At 31.6% G+C, this 22,015-nt stretch overlaps 2 protein-coding genes across 3 annotated transcripts; both read right to left on the bottom strand.

The window, feature by feature from the left end:
- Nucleotides 1–1,601: 1,601 nt before the first annotated feature.
- On the bottom strand, nt 1,602–5,366 carry LOC142610860 (large ribosomal subunit protein uL6c). The gene is made up of 3 exons (XM_075782822.1): nt 5,227–5,366; nt 3,576–3,884; nt 1,602–2,071 (listed from the first exon to the last, which is right to left on the bottom strand). The coding sequence occupies exons 1-3, from the start codon at nt 5,259–5,261 to the stop codon at nt 1,735–1,737; spliced, it is 681 nt and encodes a 226-aa protein (XP_075638937.1). The 5' UTR covers nt 5,262–5,366; the 3' UTR covers nt 1,602–1,734.
- A 5,044-nt stretch (nt 5,367–10,410) lies between these two features.
- On the bottom strand, nt 10,411–13,467 carry LOC142609333 (uncharacterized). 2 transcript variants are annotated; one of them, XM_075780905.1, is made up of 3 exons: nt 13,062–13,453; nt 12,698–12,790; nt 10,411–11,688 (listed from the first exon to the last, which is right to left on the bottom strand). In XM_075780905.1, the coding sequence occupies exon 3, from the start codon at nt 11,591–11,593 to the stop codon at nt 10,814–10,816; it is 780 nt and encodes a 259-aa protein (XP_075637020.1). In that variant the 5' UTR covers nt 11,594–11,688; nt 12,698–12,790; nt 13,062–13,453; the 3' UTR covers nt 10,411–10,813. The 2 variants fall into 2 exon arrangements, with proteins under 2 accessions (XP_075637020.1, XP_075637019.1); XM_075780904.1 differs by lacking the exon at nt 12,698–12,790 and having other exon boundaries at nt 13,062–13,467.
- Nucleotides 13,468–22,015: the final 8,548 nt, after the last annotated feature.

A 22,015-nucleotide genomic window follows, 5' to 3' on the forward strand; every position in this document is an offset into this window, starting at 1 on the left:
AAAAACTCTGGACGTGGACGTGCGTTTGCCTATCCAAACGCCCTCTTAGTTTGAGCCAAGTCTGAGTCTTTATACTAAAGAATTGGTGTGGTGGCTGTGTATCAGTGTATTGTTGCAAGTTGACTGTGAAACACTAGTAGGTGGTTCATGGACTAATAGTTTTGATTTGGGTTTTCCTTACTGGTTGAGTTATGAGTGTACTGCCAAAGTTTTAGTTTCAATTCGGTTTATTGGTAGAGCCGCCAAGGTGGCCTTGGAAATTTATCACAGAGGATACAAATTGTTTGCCTTCTTGGTATCTGTTGGTGGCAAGACTGGAATTGTCCATTTTGTATTTTCTTTGAAATATAATTTAGTTCTTCTGTACTAATAAGTAATGTAGAGCTTACTTGAATAACATTCTCTCCTTATGGTTCATTGGGAATTTTTCTCCATTCGTGGAAGCGTTTTGCAAACAGAAGTTTTCTCTTTTATTTTATTCGTCATAATTTTAAAATTGTGAATTTGGACTTCCAACAAAATTTTAGATTACTGCTTTATTTTCATTACTTATATTGAATTTCAGAATTCTCTTCAATTATAATTTATTTTCTTTTTTTAATGCTAAATATCCAATTTTGATATGCATAATTTTACAATTCCATTCTGCATTTATGTGATAATGCAACTTCCCTCAATATAAGCCCTTCCCGAGCTCTTTTATGTCTTTCCTGTTGTCTTTTCTGATATTAGCCCTGCTCTGTTTGTTAGTAGCATTCTTGTTGATCATGCATTATCCCACACTTTTGAGGCATTAACTTTGTCTATTACAAATTATAGACTTTACAGTAGTAATATTTTGTGTGCTTTCTTCCATTGAAAGTTGATATTTTAAATTCTAAACTCAGATATAGAGTTCTTGCAAGTTGCAACCTAATTTATGTTGATTGCAACTTTTTCTTGGGCAGATTTTCAAGTATTTGAGGAAGTCCTCTGCTATAGCTCAAATAATTTCTGGGATTGAAAATGGTCTCCAAGTGCCGCTTGTCTCATTTGATGCCACTGATCCAACTCTTTCTGCCCTCCAATTCCCATTCTTTCTCCAATCACACAAAGTGATTACTACCAAATGGCTGCTATGGCTGATTTTTAGTTGACTTTTATGGATCAAAAGAGATTGCCATCTTTGTTGATGATGATTATGCAAGGAACGGGATATCTGCTTTAGATGATGAACTTGAAGAGAACACTGAAGATTGCTCAAAAATTGCCTTTGCCAATCCAGTTTGATGTAGGAAACATCACTGATATGCTCAATTAATCTAAATTGATCAGTCCGGGTGTCTATGGAACTAGTATTTGATGGAACCTTCTCATCTCCTCTCTTTCCAGTGGGTCTTTGAAACAGTCTTAAATTCACGTTTGTTTTTTCCTTTCTATTTTGACAGATGTCTTGCATACGCTTCCCACAACATGAAAATGACAACTTCCACTCACCTTCGTGACCATAAATAATAATATCAACTGCATGAAAGCAACACAATTCTTTGACACCCCACACAAGTGACCATTACTTTTTGCAATGCTATGAAAATTCAATTGTCAAGACAACAAATAGAAAATGGGGACAAAAAGGCAAGCTACTTGACAATTGTAATCAAATTCTTTAACTGTGAGTACATCCAGTTAATCTAATGCACATTTGAAAATAACAATGAGACAACAACAAACAAAGAAGTAAACAAAAACCTCCCATTACTTCTTCTTTCCTGCTTTCCCTTCCTTTCGTCTAACAATTTCATCAGCATATTTCACACCCTTACCTTTATACGGTTCTGGGGGTCTCCATCTCCTAACAGAAGCAGCAAATTGACCAATAGCACTTTTGTCATATCCACTGACAGTAATTCTGGTGTTGTCTTCCACTTTCACTTTTATGCCATCCGGGATTGCCATCCTAACTGGATGAGAGAACCCAAGATTTAGTACCAAGTCTTTTCCTTCTAACGTTGCTCGATACCCAACGCCAATCAGTTGAAGTTTCTTCTCGAAACCTTTCGATACTCCCACCACCATATTGTCGGTAAGTGTCCTAACCAAATTGTTTTATAAGAATCAAAAGATTAATTAAGAATACTACAAGGAAACTGCAGGAGTAATGCCAACCCCATGTGTACAAAAAAAAAAAGAAGAAGAAGAAGAAGAAGAAGAGAGAGAGAGAGAGAGGAAGGGGCAGAGGGGTGATGAATACTTAAACCAATTTACATTGATAGCAATGGTTAGTATGAATGGTCTGTTAAATCAATTTTCTCATGGATAGGCAAGCATCACGAGTGGGTATGCATCAAAATGTGCAATTCATAGATGCTTATGCCCCCTACTTCGGATTTCATGGATTTGCTGAGCCTGATGTTTGTGATGTTATACAACGATCGTCATGACTTATACTGGATGTTTCTATGCAATGCCCATGAATAGTTTGCTCATTCAAGAGAAACATTTATGAAAGTAACATTCATTCCCACTATGTTTTTCTTTAGCAGTACATGTGAGACACATCTATGACTACTCATGCATATTTTTGCTCAACAAAGAAGACTGTCCATGTAATATATAAATAACTCAAATGGGGATATACAAATAAATGAGCATTTATTCAAGCCAAAGAAAAAACCAGAATTTTCATTCCCCTGACATCTACACCATCATATAAACTATAAAGCCACAACTCCAATTTCTCTTACTCATAGTGAGTTGGCTTCTATCCTATGAATGGTAATTTCACCAATTCAAACATCTAAATCAGTTTTATGACATTAATTTTTGCCTTATAAATTCATCAAATTTCATATGCATTCCTAGTGCTGATAGGCAAGTAGTTCATAAGATAAATGAATCATACTAGCTTCATGGAATAAACAACAAGCCACATCATAATTGGTACAATTAAATTTGCTCTCCAAACGGAGAGATACACAAGTGCTAGAGTGTAGCTGCATGCATGTATACAAAAGTCTGCTAGTGTGCATGCCTATGTGAATACTTCTTACTCTCCTTTTTTTTTATTGGGTCCAGAAACCACTACTTGATCCTCAGTGTGTACTTCTTACCTTATGGTCAAATTCTTTAAATTTCAAATCAAAAGTTTTTTTTTTTTTTTACTAATTAAATCTTAAACCTTGAGATAAAATATAGACGATGGGACACTTTCCATAACAATTAACAATAGAAGGCCAAGTTCCTACACAATAAGACTAACAAAGTCAAGTGCCAAAAACAACTCAAAAATACAAACTGCAACCAATGAGAGAGAGAGAGAGCATCAGAGATTGAATGATGATCTCTAGATTCTCAAATTTATAGTGGGGGAATAACCTTGATCAAATACTTTTCTAATGCAAAGTCTCTCCCCACCTTCCCTCTCTACACAAACACACAAATTTAGAAAAGAGCCATGAAGAATTTAAGAATAAAGCCAAGAAAATAAAAAATATAAAAGCCTATTAGTATTAGGATTCAAGGGATAAACATAATCATATTATAAAATATCAAAAGAAAAGGCAAAGTGTTAATGCCAAAAGGATAGAAGAATTTACCTGAAAAGCCCATGCATTTGGTTGGCCCTTCTAGTTTCCATTGCTTTTTTGACCTTGAGAGTACCAGGCTCCTCCTTTTCAACATTCACTTCTCGTGGATAGGACTGTGAAAGTTCCCCTAAAGGACCCTTTACTTTTAAAAACTGACCTTCCAAAGTGATTGTCACATTGCTTGGCACTTGAATTGGTTGCTTTCCTATTCTTGATTCTTTACACACCACAGTTTTCCTCAGGAAACCAACACGATTTACAGGAACACTAGAAACACATACTTCATTTTTCTTGCCCAAAAATACAGTCCTCAAATTGCTGAAATATGATAGTAAAGGAGTTGGCTCAAAATTTCAAATATTCCATGCTTGAGTAATAAGTTTACCATCAAGTGAAGTAAGTCTAGTATTACAGAAATCATTATCAAATTTTTGTCCAGATATAATAAAGATTCCCCAAATACACTGTCTTGCTTATACATGACGCATAATCCTCTGGTTGATTGTTGATAAAATGCAGGAAGGAAATGAATATGTAGACCAAGGAAAACCAATATCTGCACTCTGCTGAGCCTAAAGATTGCTATTGGCGAAGTTGAGTTGAGTTTCTCAATAAGTTTTGAAAACAAAACAACAAAAAAACGTAAGGCTCATAGTGAAATTTTCCCTTTTCAATATTTTGTCCAGGAGTATCACAACCATTGATTATAACAATAAATCAATCAACTATGCTTGTTTCCACTTATCAAAAAAAAAAAACTATGCTTGTGTCTAAAACAATGTTGACAGGGAAATTTTAACATACCATCAAAAAAAATTTTTTTACATATTCTCTTATTATTAAACCACTGAACCTATTCATACAAGTCTATACTACAAGCTACCTTAGGAGTTAAAAACCTACTTCTAGAATTCTAAACCCTCAAAGTCTTAAGCTATTGTACAAAGGAACAGACTTCTGGTACAAAAGCATGTCATATTTTACAGAAAGAAAAAAGAAAATCAAGAACTTCCATAAACTAAACAAATTCTAGTTGGGAAATAACACATGAAACAATATAATATCCCAAAGTTGTGGAAAATAGGTACAATTGTCTATGACCAAAAAAAAAAAATCCACTATAATGTATAAACAGTCATACTATCAACAGACTAGAGCTACAATTATTTCGTGTGAAAGGGATAGCTTTCTTCAACACAGTAACTTAATGAGTTAAGGAGGAGCCATTTTCCAAAGACACAATGAGATACAAAATTCCATCAAATCAAGCATTCAGCTTTCTTTCAATCAAAGAAGACCCATCAAACTGACTCTAAATAAAAACAAGTTAACATCATATCAGCATAAAAATTCGATGCCATTTTGGAAAAATTAATGCCATTATCCTAAGGTAGCTTAACTGAAACCCCATGTAATGACAAATAAAAAAGGTTCAAAATTCAAAATTTCTCAAATTTCTTATAAAATTAAAGACACCCAGAAGCCTAAAATGGATTTTTAAGTGCACCTGCAACTACAAACAAATATTATATACCTCCACACCTCACAAAAACGAAAACGAAAACGCATTAAAGCAACACAAGTATGTAAGAAGCTGAGCATAAAAAAAAAAAAATAGTATAAGATAGAAATAGAGAAGATTTGGGTATTGGGTACTGACCTGGTTTGAAATGAGGAGTTGAGAGAGGAAGTCATTGTTAAGAGTTATAAAGAAAGCATCAGCTAAGGTTTTAAGTGTTATCTCATGAAGTAGAGAAGAAGAAGAGGCCATCCGAATGAACTGTGTTTATGTTATCCACTGGTACCTGTTTTTGTTTTTTGAAATGACGGAAATACCCTTTATGAGAGGAGCGAAATGTCGAAGTTACCCTTGTGTTTAGAGCTACTACATGTCACCGGTTTGGTTTTTTTTTTTTTTTTTTTTGGGAATTTGATGGTGGTAGTTGGTAGGTGTGAGCAAATCATTACCGAAGCTGACTCAATTGACCGGCGCCGATGACACCGTCTCGACACTAGCGCCAATCGAATGAGCTGAGGCCAGTGTTCGGAGGGCGAAGCCCGTTCCAATGCCGATGCGGTGCAGTCACCGAATCAAAGAATCTGAAACCGATCTACACCGAACCGAACTGAACCAATCCAGTATACCAGTATTCGTTTCTCCCCCAATTTGGATACAGCGTTGTTTCACAGGTTCTAATTTTAATTTTTTTTTTTTTTTATAGTAAAATGACGTCGTATCATATGGGTGTTATTAAAAAAAACAAAAACAAAAACAAAACGGTGCGTTTTATGCTAGGTTTTCAAATTCTCAAGGGGTCTAAATTCATTCTTTTGTCTCAATATCCTTTAACTCTCTCTCGCTCTCGCTCTCGCCTCTAACCTAATGTAGCAACGCTCGCCTGAGCTCTCGTCGTCGCTCACCAGTCACAACAAACCAACGGTAAGCCTCTGCAGAATCCTTTAACTCTCTCTTTCGTGTTTTGTCTTCGTGATTTCACTGATTTGTCTTCGTGTTTTGTTTGTCTTCGTGTTTTTTCCTTTTCATTTGTTTGGGAAAGCATGAATAATTAAGTTGGTTTGATTAAGTTTGGGAAAGCATGAATGTCTTCTTGTTTTATTTTTTTATTTTTTTATGAAGTTGGTTTGATTAAGTTAAGGTAGTGATTTTTATATAAGACTTTAATAGTGGAAACTGGAAAGACTATTATATTATATAGTCTAATACTTAGCTTGTTAGCCCCCAAAAAAATAAAAAAATAAAAAAATACCATACTCTAATATGTCTTATTGTCTTTAATAAATTAATATGTCTTAGGGTTATAACTAACTTACTTTAATATGTATTAAGTAACTTACTTTAGTCCCACTTACTTTAATATGTCTTAACTAACTTACTTTAATATGTGTCACAGTCTACTAAGTACTAATAACCTTTTTTTATAAAAAAAAAAATCAAAACAAAAACAGATTGTTAATGTTGCAAATCAAACCGATCAAACCGATTAAACTGACCCGATCAAACCGCACCGCTATAGGTCGGAAAACCAACCCTAATCGGTATGCATCGGTTTTAATTATTACAAAACCAATCCATATCGGTTCAGTAACAAATTAAAAAAAAAACCAACCCAACCGAACCGCGCACACACCCTCTAGTTGGTTTTAATTTGTGGTTGAAGAGAGAAACAAACAAAGAGGAAGAGAGAGAAGAGAATGAAATGAACAAAAAAAAAATTTGAATAGTGTTGGATTTGAGGTGAAAAATAAGAAATAGGATGTTGGCTTGGGTGAATTGTAAAATGGTATTGTAAAGTAAATAAAGTAACTCTTTTTTGTATTAAAATAGGTATTTTTATACAAACTCAAATGTGAATACTCTAAGCAAGCTATTATTATAATTTTTTTATTAGATCAAATTAACAGGTGTCCACTTAATGATTCATTTTAGAAAAAATTTAATACCACTCTCATGAAAAGTCTCTTAAAATATTTCATAAACCAAACATACTCATTAATTTCTCCCTTATATTATTATTATTATTATGGACTAAGTTTAAAATGACCGTATAACCTTTACATTTTCACAGTCAAGTCATTTTTTATTTATTTTTTAGTCATCTTTGATAATTTACATCCAAAATAATAATTTTAATAGCAGAGAACTTGAAGACTGTTTTCATACAACAATTTTTACAAGTTTTCCCGAATGTTTAACTATGGTTTTCAAAATAATGTTTTCAAAACTAACATCTACAAAAAATGCACATTTTCAAACAACCAATCCAAATGGACCCAGGATTAGGCCTGGCCCAGCCCAGCCCAGTCAAAAAAAGCAGAGAGTTGGAATAGTATAGAACAAAAAGAATCCACAACGTGTTGTTTAAGAATTAAGAGTAACTTTTGATCCACAACGTGTAGTTTAAGAATTAAGAGTAACTTTTGATCAATGCTTTACATTCTCAATGGACGGCACAAGTAATTTTAAGAATATTTCTTATTATCAATCAATGAATGAATGAAGAATATAAAGCAAAACCCTTTTTTTCTCTTTCCATTTAGAATCATACTTTATACCAAAGTGATGTGATCTTTCCACTTTTTAAAGCAACTCAGGTTGCCTAAATTCCTTGTCATGTCATGTGCATCTCTATCAATTTAACCTTGCTCTCACTTTTGTGGACAACAATGTATTTTTATGGACTATAATATTCAAATTAATTTTACTTCAACTTTTTCTTTTTTTGGATTACTTCAAAAGCATTAGGTAAGACCAAATTTCAGAATAAGTATTAACCCTTTAACCAAGTAGTTAATTACTTAATTTAGAAGTGGAATTATATAAGTTGAACAGTGAACACAAATGGGTCAGAAACCTCTCTAAGAATGGGCACAAGCTAAATGGGTCAAAAACTTTGATAGAATAGTGTGTTATTTTTCCATATCAAAACTAGGAACACATGGGTGAAGACCAAAAGTGGAATGTTAAATTAGGAATTTAGAAGCAATAGGAGGTTCTCGTCTAGGACACAACACTTAGATCTTCTTTTTTTTAGGATGTAGAAGAAATTTAAGCACTAATTAGAACATTAGCATTAGGCGTGCTAAATTTTAGCATATTAGCATAGCAAATAGCAAAAATTGAGCTTCATATATTCCATATGTTAAAAAAAATTCAGCGTTAGTAGAAGTGTACATTATCATGCGCTAATATTTTTTTTTTCTTTTCATTTTCTCTCTCCTCTCACATGTTAGGTATCTTATTTTGCGGTTGAATTTTTTTTTTTTTAAAGGTCAGGTTTTCTACTTTGTGGCTGAGTTTTATTTATTATTATTAATAAAAAATGATTTTTAATGGTGATGTGTTAAAATTAAAAGATATGATGTGAAGTGTATTGTCAAATGTTATATTAAAATCGATAAAATAACTTCTTTCTAGATTAAAAAGGTACTTTTTATTTTTTTGAACAATTAATGCTATTACTCTACAGAATAGTTTGCATGTAGCAGCCTAGCTTAGGTTTTCCACACTTGAGATTGAGTTAAATGTGAAAAAAAAAAAAAAGGATAAATCAACATGTCCTATCAAGTTATTGCATGCTTCTATAATTTTTGTTAATAATTGGATAATTGCAATAATGGAATAAAGAGGATCAAACATAGTCGTATAAGAAATCATATTTTGAGCAGTGTAAAGCCACTATTATTTTATTGGTTTGAAATGGATAGTTTTCTTCAACACTATACTAGGCCGGCTGCAAACAAATTGAAGGGAATAAACTTTCAAAGATTACCTTAACCGGTCAACGATCCATTTTCCAAAGACCACAGAGGTACAAAATTCCATCAAATCAAGCAATCAGCATTCGGTCAGAATGAGGTAATACAGCATGGATGCATGTTTCTTCCTACTCACACAATAAATTTCTACCTTTGAAGTCCACCTATATGTGAGAGGAAGAAAATATGTACCTAATACATGGTGTATTTTCACACCAAGAATTATGAAGACTCATCAAACTAACTCAAATAGAACAAGTGCATTGTGCAGCCATACAAATTGGATGTCACTTAAATAATAATTATAAAAAAAAAAAGAGTTTTACTAGCATATTTCCTGAGGGCTTAGATAAATGACTAACTTTTTTTGTTTACGATTTTTCATAAAATATTTTCTTATGGTATACATTAGTAAACTATTTTAGAAACATTTTTATGAGAAAATGAAAAAATGATTTGAATTTTTTGACTTTTTTTTCAATTTCTCATATAAAATTTCCTAAAATAGATAATTAATAGATGTTCTTAATAAAATCAATAAGCCTCTAAGTCACATCAATCTTCACAAAATAGTTTACAACCATTAAGATGACAAATTGTGAATGATAAACGATAAAATGATATCAATGGTAGATTTAGATAAGAAACAATAAAAATATATCAACTCAGCTGTGGTGATAAATTATTGTGCTTGTAGTGTTATTCTAAAAATATTATAATGTGATCTTGAGATATCTAAAATCGTATTTTTTTGAAGTACAACTTTTAAAATCTTGTTTGGAAATCACTTTTTTTTTTAAACTTGGACTATGTCCAGTGCATCAGTTGCACTAGACACGTTAAGATGCAGACACATATCCATATCTCACTATGTCCAATGCATTAATGCAATAAACACAAGCCACGTCCTTTTTTTTTTTAAACAGCTTCTTTAAGTTTTTTTTTTTTTTTTTTTTTCATTCACAGTTTTTTAAATCAACTAATTTTCAAAAGTGGAAAAATAAAAAATTTGTACCGAAAGGGCACTGTTTGGAAAAAAAAAAATTCTAAATTTCCCAATATACTGATAAGAAGCATACGCACGCTCGGATTAAAACATGGTATCAAAGAGTTGAAACAATATAGTGATGATTTGGCTAAGAGAGGACCAACCTAACAAGGCAACAAGAAGACCTTATTTTATTTTGAGATCCTTAGATGTGTTTAGTGAGCATTTCAAGCTGGAGTTTTTCCCTGTTCACATAGCCATCAACAACATTGAACATTCCTCACCAAACCAGACCATTTGTAGCTCAAATCATAGTACTGAACAATTGGATCCATCTCAACTGTAGTTTAAAGGTGATACGTGACATAAGAGCCTTGTAACCAAATGACACTACTTAATTTCTCCTCCTTTCCGACTTGTCGTAACTCGTAAGTAAAAAATAAAAATAAAAATTTGGTGACAAAATTAAGCAAATGAAAAAACCATGAAACAGAACAAACTGGATCCAATCCAATCGCTGGTTTTTAGGTGGAAGATATTAACTTTCCTTCCCAGACCAAATAAGGAAACAAAAACAAAGGGGAAAAATTTTCTATATGAACATTTAATTTCATACTTCGGATGATAATCTTGATGAACTTTACATTCAAAACTAGAATTTATCTCAACCTAGCAATAGCATCCTCGACATTGACATTTAGATTGTCATAGACAGAACAAAGCATTTTATGACAGTAAAGTTTATAAAATAAACATAATAACAATGCACCCTACTATCCCATTGCCTTGAACCATGTTCAGAAACTGCAATGAATCATCCCAAGCATTCTGCAAAAAAATGCAGCATAAACTGAACATGGAGGACTCTGCTTCAATTACACTATTAACACTTATCCCTTCCGCAGAATAAAAGAATAGAACTCACTCAAGTAGACAACATATTATATACTCAAAAGCGTACGCAAAACTGATTTCTCCCAACTTACTGGAATCGCCGCTCTCCTGAATCCATAATGGCATAACCGCAAGAGTTCCACTGCCTCGAGGCAGGTTTATTATCTACCACATATGAAAAATTTGCCTTCTTCCTTCCCCTACCATTTCTCCATTCATTATTACCCCTTTGATAGTCATTGCCCGCAAACCTTGAGGTTTTATACCTTGACATGTACCTAGGAGAGCCTTGTTTTTTCCTGCTATTATCATCATTTGTTCCCCAGCCACTTCTTCTATTATAAACATTCTCCGCCACATTATAATTATTCTCCCACTCATAACAATTGTTTTTCCACTTATTCCATGCTGGTGAATCATTTGGATGACTTCCCCATCCATAATCTTTCATGGCTCCATTATCCTGACCATTACTATTTTCCCAAGGATTATTGTCATTATCCACTTTGCGGTCCCAATCCTCATTTCCAGGATGCCGGGACAAGTCAGCAGCTTTTTGTAATTCCTCTTCATCTTCTCCCCATCCAGTGCAAGAGAATGATTTATTCAAGAGCGAATCACCAAGAATCACAACCTTCTCATCTTTATTTCCCTCATCATGAGTCTCTTGCTCCTGTTCCAAGTCCAACAGCAACTCTGGATCTATGCTGGAGTTCCAATCTACTTTGTCAATATAGATATCAGGATCAGGCAATGATATGTTACAGGGAAGGCCGTTAATCCCTGCCCAATATCGTTTTTTTGCATTGCAAAATGCCTCCTCACCAGCAGAGTCATTCCATTGAACAACATTGTCATAAAGATACATACATTTCTTGGTTTCCAAGAGCTTTCGCCATGGAACTGAACCAATTAATAAGCAGAATTCCTTTTCCCAGGAAGGCACGGACGACTGCCAACTATCTGAAACCAAATGAGCAAAAACGTAAATTGAATTACACATGCAAGGATCCACTATCATACTTAAAATCTATCTCTTAGAAGAAGGTAATAGCAGAGTTGACAGGAATAGAAAGTGACACAATAAATTCAATCATTGGAACCTTCCTAGTGCCATCACTATTATTCATTGCAGGTGGGCTCAGCCCCTTGGACCATGGTAATGCATCTTATAAGTTTAACTAAATGTAGAATACAGGTATATAACAAATCCACAGAAGAAACAAGCAGAATATGACAATAGATAGGATAACTAGGATAACTCCATCATGGATTCCATCCTTCATCAGCATCATTTTCCATTTCTGAAGAACTTCCCACATCATTAACTCACATTTTCAAGAACCACATCCAACAAAAACATCAATCTTTCCACATTTGTTTATCTTATGTTACCCACATTGTGTTAAACAACCAGAACTCAAACCAGGTACCAAGTAACATATACAAATCTTAAGATCTCTTTAGACTCACCTTAACTCATGATTCATCAGAAAGTCACAAACATCAGCAAGCACCCAAACCTACAACTCTCCAGTAAATTCAACCAGTGAAGTTCAAAATACAGAGGAAGCCCCACATGGAACTACAGAATGTGAATTTTCTTCCCAAATCGTCACATGAGTAACAAACACCAGAAACATGAACCGAACAAGACAAGCAAGACAACACCCACTAACATCCATCCCCCCCCCTAACAAAATCTACTTGGAAAAAACTAAAAAAAAAAATTGGATTTTTTTTTTTTGGGTGGAGATGGTCTCAGCTAACGCCTCTTACTCTCTTCCTCTTAAACAAAGTTGTACCATCTTAAATGGCCTCAGATCATTGTAAATATAAACCATCAAACATAAATAAATACAGCCTCATGGCCAAAAACCTAAATAACATTCCAAATTTAGGTTGCTACATAACAACACTTCTAGGATGTAACAACCCCTCCAATCTCCAAAATCAAGTAACAAACACAAACCTTGCCTACAAGACGGACATGCTCTTCTTTCAATACCTTAAGATCAGATAGAAACCGCGTCAAAACTGTTAAACAAACCCATTTTGTCATTACCTAAAACCCATAAACAACAAACATTTCAGAAGATCGCAGATTATAACTAACCTTACAACTTAGAATAAGGACCAAAGAGATAATAACAACAAATCCACACGCAAACAGAGACGGCTATATCAAATTCCAAGAAAACCCCACTTTCTTGAAACAAGAACCCATTAAAGAAAAACTATTTACACAGAAAAATCATAACCTGATTTTAGTAGTTTCCAGTGTAAAACTAGAATCTTGGAACAAAACAAATAAGAACCCAGAAAAAGAAACATACCCAGAGGTGGTTTCCTGTTGTGTGATCTTGTGCCCTGAGGTTCATTATGATGAATTCCACTGGGTTGTCTCTTCCAACTACCCATTACTTTTTTCTTTAAAAAAAAACAGTGAAACCCCAAAGACAACAAAAAACCAAAGGAACCCCAAGAAAAAACAGTGTGTCAGAAAATGGGTTTTTGAGCAACAAACAAAATCTGCAAAAATCTCTAGAAAATAGAAGAGTGTTGGGTTTGTTTGGCAGATTTGTCAGAAGGGTCTGATAGGGTTAATCAATCAAAGAGTTTTCTTTTTTTTTTTTTTTTGGGGAGGGTGGTGTTGTAGAAAAAGTGATGATCTATATAAAAAATATGAGAACTGGTCCGAGGTTTTATTAGATACGTTATGAGTGTTGCTTGGAAGTAAAGCCCCTAGTTTTAAATAGTGTGGTGTAGGAATTTATATTTATATTATTTTCAATATTCATTGCTTTTTGTTTGAAACTTTAAAGTTTGAATTACTATACTGTTCATGAAAAAATTTATTGAAAAAAGAAAAAAAAGAGAATTACTATACTGGTCTGGTCTGGACTGGTCCATCCTTTGCTTTGTTTTTTTGATAAGGACTTCCACTGATTGGTGAACACCACGCCGCCATAAGTGCGTGTTCTTGTTGTTCACCTCACACAAGGATCTCTTTATATTTTTTTTTTCTTTTTTTTTTCCTTTTTAAAATATTAAGTATTTTACACACAAGGAAAAATGAGAGAAAATTTTAATAGGGATACTCACCGAAAACTGACCCACCCACCCAAATTGTCCAAGCTGACCCGAAAGTCGGCCAACCCGGCGCCGATGACGGTCAGCAGCAGGTTGTCACCACCAAAAACCGACTTAAGCAGGTCGGAAGACAGGTTTTCTTCTCCAAAACTCGATTTGACCGAAGAGATAAAAGTTTTCGCTCAAATCTTTAGCTTGAGGTGGTGGTTTTTGCTTCGATCTTGTGGTTGTCACATAGATCCGACGAAAAATCAACAGATCCAGCAAAGATCCAATAAAGATTTGACGAAGATCTAGTGGTTGAAACTCACTTCGACTTCGACCGACCCGACCATTGTCCACCGGAGACCGATTCGACTCGACCCAAGATTGTCGACGGCGGGTCGTTCAACCTTCCACTCTATGTGAGCAGGTCGGTTTCAGGTTGGGCACAAACTTGACTTGAATCGACCCGTGGACACCCTTAGTGGTGTATATCCAACATGGCATAAATTTTTATATACCTAATTACTCACAACTTGGTAGATTTACCAAAGAAAAAGCAAATGTCTATTTACTCTAACCATGTTTTCATTTTACTTTTTTGGGTAATCTACTTTTTGAAGTTTTGATACTTACTGAAAAATGAAGTTTTCGTCCAAACCCTATATATATGTGTGTATTTTTTATACAATCTTATAAAATTATTTTTAAGATTACATAATATGCTAATAATCTAATTATAATAAAAGAAATAAATTAACATATGTAACCATTTTTTAGTCTCAAATTTGTCTTTCAAATTCATTACATATTTACTCATACTTTTATTTATATATTCTTTTCTCATTTTTGTTTTGTCATAACCCATTTGCCAAACAAAGTCTCACAAAACCCTTTTTACTACAATTTTAAAATATTGAACAAAATGAAACGTGTATTTATGTACCATATATATTCTATCCTATAAATTGATAACTACTATTTTTAGATGAAATCATTACTAATATCATGTTTATAGCAAATGTTAACAAGCAATGAGCAATGCTTGTTAAGGTTAAAATAATCATAAAGTATTGATATTAATTGTAAAAAAATTTATCTCACCATATTTATTAATTTACTTGGGAAGGCCTCTTGAACTAATGAAACTTTGCAATGATTAGAGCGCAGATCCCATAATGGATAGGGTTTTTTTTTTTTTTAAGGGAGAAAAATAGAAGATAGAATCTATTACAAATTACAATGGAAAGTGATTCTCAAAAAAAAAAAAAATTACAATGGAAAGTAATCAAACAGGAGATCCGTAATCCGTTGATGAGGTGGGTAAAGTTTTGGGCCTTTGGGATATGCACTATGCCAAAGGCGAAAAATTATTCAAATAATCTTCTGTCTAAATATTCTATCTTTTTCTTTAGATTTTTCTTTAAATAAAACAAAAAAATTATGGTATATAATGATAAATAGTAATAAATTTATGCACATATTTTTTTTTATAAATTAGTAAGGTGATAAATTATAATTAGCAGATAATAAAAGTGGCGATAGTATCCTATTCAAGTGGAATTGGTGTTAAACTTGTTCACCAAACACAACTTTTCTGGTGAGCAAATTGTGAAAACATAGAATAATGTCCAAACTAGGTTGGAGGTTACTACACTCATGCATTTATAGAAGCCTATTAATCGATTTTGCATAATAGAAATTTTTTTATATGAGCATAAATTATTTGATGTAATAAAATGATTAATACTAAGAATAGTTTTATTACATAGAGTTTACAAATTAATGTGCCACTAATTATCAAAAAATAATTCAAACATTCAGTTACAAGGTAGTTGAAACCTATCAATCACATCCATTGTCATATTAGTTTGTAAGGTTTATGTAGTCAAAGTTGTAGTACTTTTAACATTTCCAAACAAAATATAAATAGAGTTTATATACAAATTGGTTTGGAGGAAATTCCTCCAGCTCACTATGTTGCAACTCAAACAACCATTCATATGTACTTTTAATTGCAAAACATATTTAATGAGCTACATAATTTGTTTGAATAATTCAATGAATCATGTAACTTATTTAAATAACTTAAGGAGTTGTGTAATTTATGGCTTTATGAATCTTTATATAACCAAATTGGAGGAAATATTTGTCCATAAAATATTTTCTAATTGTGAAATGTATTATGATATTAAATATGGGAGCAATGCTACAAACTATTCTACAACATTTTTACAAAAAATGTTGATGTGGCCAACCTCTTATTGGTTTTCCTTTAAGCTCACTGTTAATATCATATTTTTATTTACCAATAATCACTCACCACATTATTAGTTTGTAAAAAAAATTTGTATATCTAGCATTATTCTAAATATGGAATTCATGTGATTGTCCAACGTTAATTATATTATTTGTGGTGTCCTATATGTATGTGGTCCAATTCTCCTTCTCTCTCCCTATTATTTACCTATTAAAAAAGAAGTACAAATAAAGAGGTTTTTCGAATTTATGTAGCAAGTAGAAGTTGTCATCTAATCTAATGATGTGCATACTCTTATAAAAATTAAATCATTAGAAACTAATTCATCATAATATATTAATCTAATAATATATTCAATGTGTTCTAAATCTAGATGATGAATAATCCATGTCTTCAGTTAAAAAGGAAGCAGGTAATACACTTCTAATTTTACAATTATTCTTTAAGAATAGGACATTTTAATCAATTTTTAACTTCTTTATTTAAGTACCAAATGTTTAGGATATTTAAAAAAATAGTAATAATAATGGATGAGAATAAGTTTCTGAGTTGTCATTTATGTTGCAGCACCAAAGGATTTGCGTTTTTATAGAAAAATCAAGTAACTATAGATAAGGTTATTATACTTTATAATATAAAAAATATCCAAACTGATTCAAAGGAATCTCCTTTAACATATTATATAATGACTCGTAAAATTATTTACGTGTTCTATTTAAAAAATTCACAAAACTCATTAAATAGATCATATAACTACAAATATATGTGGATAGTTTTATCAATCTACACGCAATGAGTTGGTCTCCAAATTGGTTTGGAGGTAAAAAAGTTTCCTATACTCTATCCACCTAAGGTTTGATTCAAATCCAATTTGTTAATTTGTGATTTAAAAACTGGTATTTATACATCACCCACTTGAAATTTAATTAATTACTTGTTTGATTCAGGATTATAATATATTCAAATGATAATAATTTTGATATGTTGCTTTATGTGTTTACTTTTTCAAACATGATTAAACTTTAAATGCAAGGGTTTTTAACCTTTTTTTTTTTAAATCGATCTCAAATAGGTAAATTTTAATTTTTTAAATCCTTTTTTAGAAATTTTTTTTTTTAAATCATTGATATATCAAATTTATCCAATAAATATAATGAGAATTAGTCCTTTAATCTAGACTAATTAAATAAATGAACACTTCTAATGGGTAAAGAAAAATTGGTGAGGTTATCCACCCTAATGGACAACCTTGTACCTCTAGATAACCATAAAGAAAATCGAGACATAATCGTCTAGGTCATTAGGTTCATTAAATGACGATAGCTAATGGCCATAACTCTCATTAATTAAACGACTGTTACATTTAGAATAATAACTCTTTTCAATTATGAAAAATGGAGACATTTATGAGTAGAATTGCTACAATTTTAGGTCTATAATCATGATTTTAAAAATCAAAACTGTCAAAAAACTTAAAAAAAAAAAAAAAGAGACAGATTTTTGGTTTCTACCAATTCTTTCCAGGTTTTGATTGAATCGATTCCTAGTTTGATACCTAATTGAACCAATTTGGTTTTTAAAATAGTGCCTATAATGGGAGAATCAAAATTTAAGCATCAAAGTCTTCTCTACTAGGATACATCCTGTTGGTCATTTCGATTAGTTTTTTTTTTTCTTGCAAATTCTAGGAAATCTTCCTAAACTTGGAATTTGGATGAGCAACCTATTGAAAATTTGATATATATATATACTCACACACATATATTGAGCCTAGTTAACAAATTTGCTTAGAACATTTATTAATGGATCATTTAACGAAAGTTTTGATACTACTTTTAAGAAAAATATAAGGGTAAATTATAAATTACACCCTTAAAGTTTGGGTGTATTTGGATTTTACATTTTGAAATTTCAGAATTTAAAATTTAGCTCTTGAAGTTCGGAGGTGTTTGAATTTTACATCTTGACATTTCAATATTTGAATTTTACCACCTAAAATTTGGGGGTGATCAGATTTTACACTCCAAAATTATGAAATTTTAGAGAGTAAAAACCAAACACCTCTGGACTTTAGAGAATAAAATCTAAACTTTTTACCCAAAATATAAAAAAGTTATCAAAATAATCAATTCTTTTTTAAAAAAATTTATAAGTCAATATATATGTATTGTCCGCGTCAAGTGTAAAGCACGCGCATGGGGGAATTTTAGGCGCAGGTGAGAAAAGAGTAAAAGACAGAAACCGAAGACCTTTTTTTTTTTTGTTGAGTGTGAAATCTCGAATGTGCAAACAAGACCGTAAATGCAACAAATGGACGAAAATACCCTTCCGTCAATTAATATAATTCCGTGTCTGTGACCTTGTCGGGTGAAATGGGGTAATATTCTAGAAAGTCACAACCTACGCGACAATAAAGACCCCGTTTGTTTACTTGTGATTCAGAGGCATATTTGGGGTAGAATTACCTTCGTGACCTTTTTTTTTTTTTTTTTTTAAAAAACCAGACCCTAAGCATGCCACCACACATACATAATTCTATTAAAAACTTACTAAGAGTATGTTTGTGATCTGCTTATTTTACTGAAATTAAATTTTTTTTGCTAAAAGTATTATAAATAAATGTAAAAATTAGTTGAAATAGTTTAGTAAGACCCATGAATAGTATCAAAAAGTACAGTAAAATTCATGAATAGTAACAAAAATAAATTAAATAGTAAAATAAGTTGGCAAAATTAATCATGCCAAATGGACACTAAGTGTGTGTTTGGAATTGCTTAAAAAGTCAATTTTTTTATTTAGTTTATTTTTGCTACTATTTATGAGTCTCATTGCACTTTTTGGTACTATTTATTAACTCTAGTGTATTATTTCAATTACCTTTCAGTTTTATTTACTGTACTTTCAGTAAAAAAATTTCAATTTTAACTAAATAAATTGTTCTCAAATAGACACCAACTATATAAATATATATATATATATATATATATATGAGAAATGATATGTCCACAACATTTTTACAACAAATCTTAAGTGGCAAGTTGTTACTGGTTGTTATTGTTGGGACAAAAAAGTAATCTTAGTATTAGATTCAAATTTGAACCTATAACAACTAACCACCTATGATTTGTTGTAAAATTGTTATAAAAATGTTGTAGACGTAGCATCTCTATATATATATATATATATATCAAATTCGGTGATTAAAAAAAAAAATCCTTTGATTAAGGCCAATCTCATCACCTACTTTTTTCTTTTTTTTTTTGAGAATCTTATCACCTACATATGGTCCATGTAGTGTGTAAATTTTTTATCTTAAAACACTTGGCACACAAGCATGGTGTGTAGTATGTAAATTTATATTAAAATAAATATTACCAAAATCAACGAGTCAAATTCGGCACGTGTTAATTTACTATTAAGGAAGTGCAAAGAAACCTCTCAGCAAAGGGGTGGCAGCCGCGTGTGGGGACCATGAGTAGGGTCCACGCTCCTTGTCAAACGGAGAGATTGAATAATAATTCGGTAATTCTAGGACCACAACAATATTATATACTATTTTTACGATTATTTTATATGGTAAATAATAAATAATTTTTTGTCATATTTACATAAAATTATTATTTTTTGAATAATGTTAAAAATACAAATTATTTTATAAATTTTTTATACATTTTGTATAAATGTTATAAAATAATTTGTACTTGTAGTATTACTCTTATTTTTTCTTTACCATTCTCAGTGCTCCACTTTCAAATTACGGAACAAGAAGTTATAGACCTAGATTATTTCCTAAAGAAATTCCACCAAATACAAAAATTTCTTCCACTTGAGATGTGTGTGTGTGTGTATATATATATATAATTGCTAATTATTGTTACACACTAAATTACACATTTTTGTACATAGTCTAGTTGAAATCGTGATTGCATATGTAACTATCACCACCTTAAAATTTTATAAGAGAGAGAAAGGTCCCACTTATATTTAAACAAAATTGAAATTGTGAAAATTTATAATTTCTCATCTTTTATTTATGATTTTACTTCTTAAATAAAATCATTGTGAAGAATGATGTTATTTTTGTTGGGTCAATATATATAATTTGAGAATTTGATGGTACATGATGACTTCATTTTAATATTCAATGGTGTAAATGTGGGTTTTAAATTTAAGAAACTGATTTAGAAGCGACCCCAAATTTAAAGAATATTTTAGTCTTTTTTTCCCTAATAAGAAAGCTTAAATCATAAAAAAAAAAAGAAGAAGAAGTTGTTATTATATGATTAATAGTAGTAGAAGCCAAATGCCTTGTAATTGAATTGACACATACTCATATACAAAGTGCTTAGGGGTTTAGGAGGGAAATGATTCGAGCTACTGGATTAGAAAATTATATTCTAATATAATTTAAGTGTATATGTGTGTGAAACTCCCTTCTAGAGACTTGAACTTCAGCCCTTGCCTCCCACACTCCACAAACACTTGTACTTATAAAGTGACAATTGCACCAAGTGTGTGCGGTGGTTAACAGTAGTTGAACATATGTGTTGAGGTTGCACTTGATGGAGCATTAATTTTGCTTTTTATATATTATACGTTTACTTCTTCTTCTTTTTTTTTTTATAGGAAAACTACCTCATTATATTATTCAACAACTATAGATGATCATAAATTACGAATTGAAAAGGTCTAAAGGAACAAAGTCCATCCAGACTAATAATAGAAAAGAAGATTTAGTTCTCTTTGCTAAAGCATGGACAACATAATCACTCTGCTTTCTAGTATGAGAGAAGAAATGAGCTCTTTGCGAACCTGCAATAAATTTAGGGTGCGTTTGGTACACTGAATAGAGATTACGATAGAAATTGTAATCTTTATTACTAAGAATAAAATGTGTTGTAATGTAATAATTAAACATATTCATTAGTTTGGTTGTGAATTACAACATTAGAATGAAACTTAACATTTATTTTAGGAAATATTTTACTCATACAATTATATCTCTTTAAAAATTGTTATTTTTAAATTTAAGAGAGATATGTGTTTTTTTTATGATTTTATAATTTTATAATTGTTAGATGTATATGGAAAGTTTGTTTATTTTGAATTATATTAAGTTTTGAAATTATTGCACTTATTACGGAATAGCTAATACAACATTTTTAAAGAGAAATAGTTATTTCTCATTTTGAAGAATAAGGGTATGTTTGGTAACTGTTTTTTTTTTTCCTTATTTTCTGTTTTTAAAAACAATTTTCTATTTTTGAAACTAAAAAACTTGTTTGGCAATCAAAAATTGACAGAAAATAAAAATTGTTCTCAAAACTCATTTTGTGAAGGAAACTGAAAATATGCAAAAGGCTATTTTCAGTTTTTAATTTTCAAAAATTAATGAAAATACGCATTTAATTTAATGAATCTGTCTCATTTAATGAGTTAGCATTAAAGCTTAAATCCTAGTAACAACATATTTTAGTATTTTCTTTTTTTTCTTCAAAAAACTATAATTTTTAAAAAAAAAATTCAACTAACCAAACCTGTTTTTTATTTCAAAAATACAAGAAAATTGTTTTTTCTTTATATTTCAAAAAATAAGTTTTTGAAAATAGAAAAAAAAATTGTTGCCAAAAATGACCTAACTATTCATAAGGAATGACTATTCCTTATAATAAAAACATAACTAAACTATAAGAATAACTATTGCATTATAATACCTATCAAAGTTTACTAAACATGCCTTTATAGTCTTGACCATGCGGTGATAGAGCTTCCACTCCCTCCGAGAGAGCCTTAAAAACCACATCCATATCTCCTTCAAAAATTGCATGATCAAGGCCATGTGGCGAGAGAGCATCCACTCCCACCGAGAGAGCCTTGAAAACCACATCCAAATCTCCTTCAAAAATTGCATGATCAAGGCCATGTGGCGAGAGAGCATCCACCCCCTTTGATATT

This window comes from Castanea sativa, chromosome 9 (assembly GCF_040712315.1).
Source record: "Castanea sativa cultivar Marrone di Chiusa Pesio chromosome 9, ASM4071231v1".
Classification (NCBI taxonomy): domain Eukaryota; kingdom Viridiplantae; phylum Streptophyta; class Magnoliopsida; order Fagales; family Fagaceae; genus Castanea; species Castanea sativa.